This window comes from Setaria italica, chromosome II (genome assembly GCF_000263155.2).
Source record: "Setaria italica strain Yugu1 chromosome II, Setaria_italica_v2.0, whole genome shotgun sequence".
NCBI classification, from domain to species: domain Eukaryota; kingdom Viridiplantae; phylum Streptophyta; class Magnoliopsida; order Poales; family Poaceae; genus Setaria; species Setaria italica.
The window spans coordinates 23,192,079-23,195,634 of NC_028451.1; the positions used below are offsets into that span (position 1 = coordinate 23,192,079).

The 3,556-nt window shown below is 36.6% G+C and overlaps 1 protein-coding gene across 3 annotated transcripts in view; it reads right to left on the bottom strand.

Annotated features, from left to right (window-relative positions):
• Nucleotides 1–259: 259 nt before the first annotated feature.
• LOC101761678 overlaps nucleotides 260–3,556 on the bottom strand; it is a 5,025-nt gene continuing 1,728 nt past the window's right edge. For 2 of the 3 annotated variants that reach the window (XM_004956383.3, XM_004956382.3), the window contains 6 exons: nucleotides 3,003–3,070; nucleotides 2,146–2,218; nucleotides 1,771–1,871; nucleotides 1,572–1,673; nucleotides 1,227–1,326; nucleotides 260–778 (listed from right to left, as the gene is read on the bottom strand). In XM_004956383.3, coding sequence (XP_004956440.1) covers nucleotides 602–778; nucleotides 1,227–1,326; nucleotides 1,572–1,673; nucleotides 1,771–1,871; nucleotides 2,146–2,218; nucleotides 3,003–3,070 — 621 coding nt within the window. In that variant the 3' untranslated portion in view covers nucleotides 260–601. The remainder of the gene's footprint in view (nucleotides 779–1,226; nucleotides 1,327–1,571; nucleotides 1,674–1,770; nucleotides 1,872–2,145; nucleotides 2,219–3,002; nucleotides 3,071–3,556) is intronic. The other variant, XM_022823744.1, reaches the window with a different exon arrangement.

Here is a 3,556-nt window from a genome sequence, read left to right on the forward strand (position 1 = left end):
TAAATTATATGCTTTTTAGGGGAATTTCTGTTAGGTGCCACGCCACGCCCATAAGCTGACCCAAAGATGGCAACAATGAAATGGCATTCAAAGACTGCAACGACCCAACATTTCAATTTTCAATTGAAGATGAATAGGCAAATAGCACCCATCCTACTACATAATCACTAAAGAAGATCCATCTTTAGCATTTGCAACGGCTTTCAGTATCACTCACATTTCCACATTTGGATAAAACAGCTAGATGGGAACATAATCATGGGGCACAAAGCAACAGAATAACTGGCTCAATATTTGTATTTCAGTTGGCATTCCTGCAGTTACAGTTTAATCACTTCCAGTAATCAGTCACATTTCTATTCATTAGCTAAAAACATGGAATCCATATAGGGCATATATACAGTGAACACAACTCAATACAGCTATCCAAAAAAGGAGGAATTATTCACATGACTCGGTCAGCAACCATTGTGCAATATATATTTGTGTGGCAGTTGGAACCTTGTTAGAGAAAGTGCCCAGCATCTTTCATGGTCTTAGTAAGACTGGAACACCATTTTCAAGAAGCAAAAATCATGTGCTGTATGTGAGTCCCAGGGTCTCATGTAATCCGTATGAGCAGAACCACCATGAAAAACATGCAGGTCATCACAAAAAGCAGAAGCCACTGGAAACATGTTGTCTTGGAGGTCAATGAATACACTTCCACTGCACGTGCATTAGCATGACTGGTGCCTGCCAAGCTATGCTCCACAACCCTCTCTGTTGAATCAAGTATCTGCAGCATCAGTATATGAACGTTCAGGATAAGCATTCAACAAACTAAAACATACAAGAAGCTACACAGAGTTTGTGTCCTTCGATGAAACATAAACTTGTACTGCAGTGATCTTGATGCAACTCTACAATGCCATATTATTGACAGCCAGGATCCTAACATTTACTTATATGAATTATATAGAACTATGCAAAAACTACAACTGAATTATTGACCAAAGTTCCAAATTGAGTACATTAACAATGCATTATTCCTTAAAGTTTATATTTCTACAATGAGTACACTAACAATGCTGATGTAAGGGCACAAAAACAGTTACAATAAATCGTATCATAGAATGGCATCCAGGAAACAGTACAAGAATGTTGAATGGTTTGCATGTTTGCCAAGTTTTATCAGGTGAGTAGGTGGCAGAAACAAATGGCATGGAATTTCAAAAAAGGCCTACCTTCTCAGTCTCCTGCACAGATTGGTTCATTAAAAGACTGGTCTCCTTCAGTTGGCGAGCTAATTCAACCATTTCATCGGTAAAACCTTCTTGCAGATTTCTGCATATATAGAGGTGTCACAAAGAAAAAATGTCAATTCAGTGTTAAATAAGTAACATCCAAACTAGACAGCCTATGCAGCATTGTTACACTTGAGAACAGTAGAAAGGATTGAAAATGATTCATGACACACAAGTAGGCAAAAAAAAAAAGAATGCCAAGTCATCAGACTAATATGGCAAAAGGGCCAGGTAAATGAGAGGCCATGGGTAACAACCAAGAAAATAAGGCAATATTAAATGTACCTATGTTTTTCAATCTGAGCTTGGGCGTCTGCATCCAATCTAATAGGTGCTCCAACATCTCTTTCTTTTTCGCTGACAGTTTCTCTAGCCTCTACTTGAGCACTGCTTCGTCACAATTCACAAAAAATGAGCTTGATCTAGCACCGAGAGAAAAGGTAGATTACCAATTTGCACATGCAAGGCAATATAGTTAACTTACGTTAATCTCCTCTTCAATCCTGAGGATAGGGCTATTGGACTTCTTACATGTTCCACTTCGGAAGAGTATTCTTCTTGTATCTCATTAAGTGCATCATCTGGCTGAACCGTAAAAATATAGTATTTAGAAAGTGCTAATGTTTGTGCAATCAGATCTAAATGGCGGAGCATCTACATTTCGAAAAAAGAGTAAAATGCACGACGGTTTCAAAAGTGGTATGAAGGCCAGAACAACTCTAAAGTCCAAAGGAATCCATCCATTTATAGCCCATCAAATAGCCAGCTTTTGAAAAATACCAGAACATATAATTGTAAAATCTCGAAAAGATGTATTTCATACAAAAGTGAAGACTGATAGGATAAACAAAAAGCATACCACTTTGGAAGCAAGCCTTGCAGCAAGTTCTTCAATCTTGTCAGAATACTCATTCAATTTGACTTTTGAAACACTGAATTAAGAGGAATGCATTCTCAACAGATGTGAAAAACAATAACATAAACGATGATCAAAATAGCAGATGCAAAACTCTCTACACTGGAGGCCAGATCAGTAAAAATCAGTATTTGGAAGAAAATGAGAATCAGTTTGGTGAGCTAAAAGCATGTTATCTATTAAATGAAATTGATTGAAACATACAATTCTAGAGTTGATAGAAATCTCTTATCTTTGTATAGTGAGTAAGCATAATCGAGTAACAACAAGTACTTTGCAAACATAAAACCTATTTAAGATTTAATAATGAAGGTAACAAACTATGAGTTTGGAAGAAGTAGCCCCTTATTTTGGCATGCATAGAATGAACACGACTAAAACTTTACAGTGGACTATTGACTAATGGATTGCACTAGAATAAAATTATTAATTAGTTATTCATTATTCAACTGTGTCCACGGAGTCCTTGCTTAAAATACTAGCATGAAGGACCCTGAGACATCAGTCATCAGCACAATTTATTTATTCTGGAATACACCATGAGTGAACGTAAGAAACCAGTTCATTTGTTAAAAATATACTGCATTGGTTAGATGAATCTCTTTCTTTTTTAAAAAAAAATGATTGGTTAGATGAATCTGTACAAAATAAAAGATGGATTGACAGACAGCTAATTCTAACACTGGACATCAGGTAATACTAGTCTGGTCATAAATTATAGGCAGTCTATACTATATTCTATTTATTGTCCTAAAATGTGTCAGCTGCAATATTATTGTCCACACAAAACTCATATATACCTTGATATCCCTTCTGATGTAGTTTCTGCTGCCAGCTGCTCTAACAGTTCCCGGGATGTGGTGACATACTGCAATTGAGGGCTACAGATGCTAAGAGAACAATCAAGTCGAATATCATAGAAAGGATACTCATCGTGTCTCGTAAGTTAAAAATGAACTAGTCATTGGTATTGTTAGGAATCAGCAAATAATCCAAGAATGCAAAAATGATTCCCCCCTAGAATATTCACTTCATTTCCCTAATTATTGCATAAACCTAAAAACGTCATCTAGATTGTAACTTTCTGATTATGCTGCACTAGATGCAGACCAAAAGTTCCGACTGCAATGCAATATAGAGAAATAAGTGTAACAGTTCATTTTTGCCATTCAAGACTAAGACCCTGTTTGTTTGAGCTTCCTGGCAGCTTCTCAGCGTGAAAAGCCAGAAGCTCAAAAAAACAGCAAACTTCTCGTGCAGCTTCCGAAAAGCCAGAAGCTTGAAAAAGCTGAGTTTATATGGGAAGCTGAAAAGCTTAGTTTAACGAGATTTTTGTAGCTTTTTTAGCCCAAAA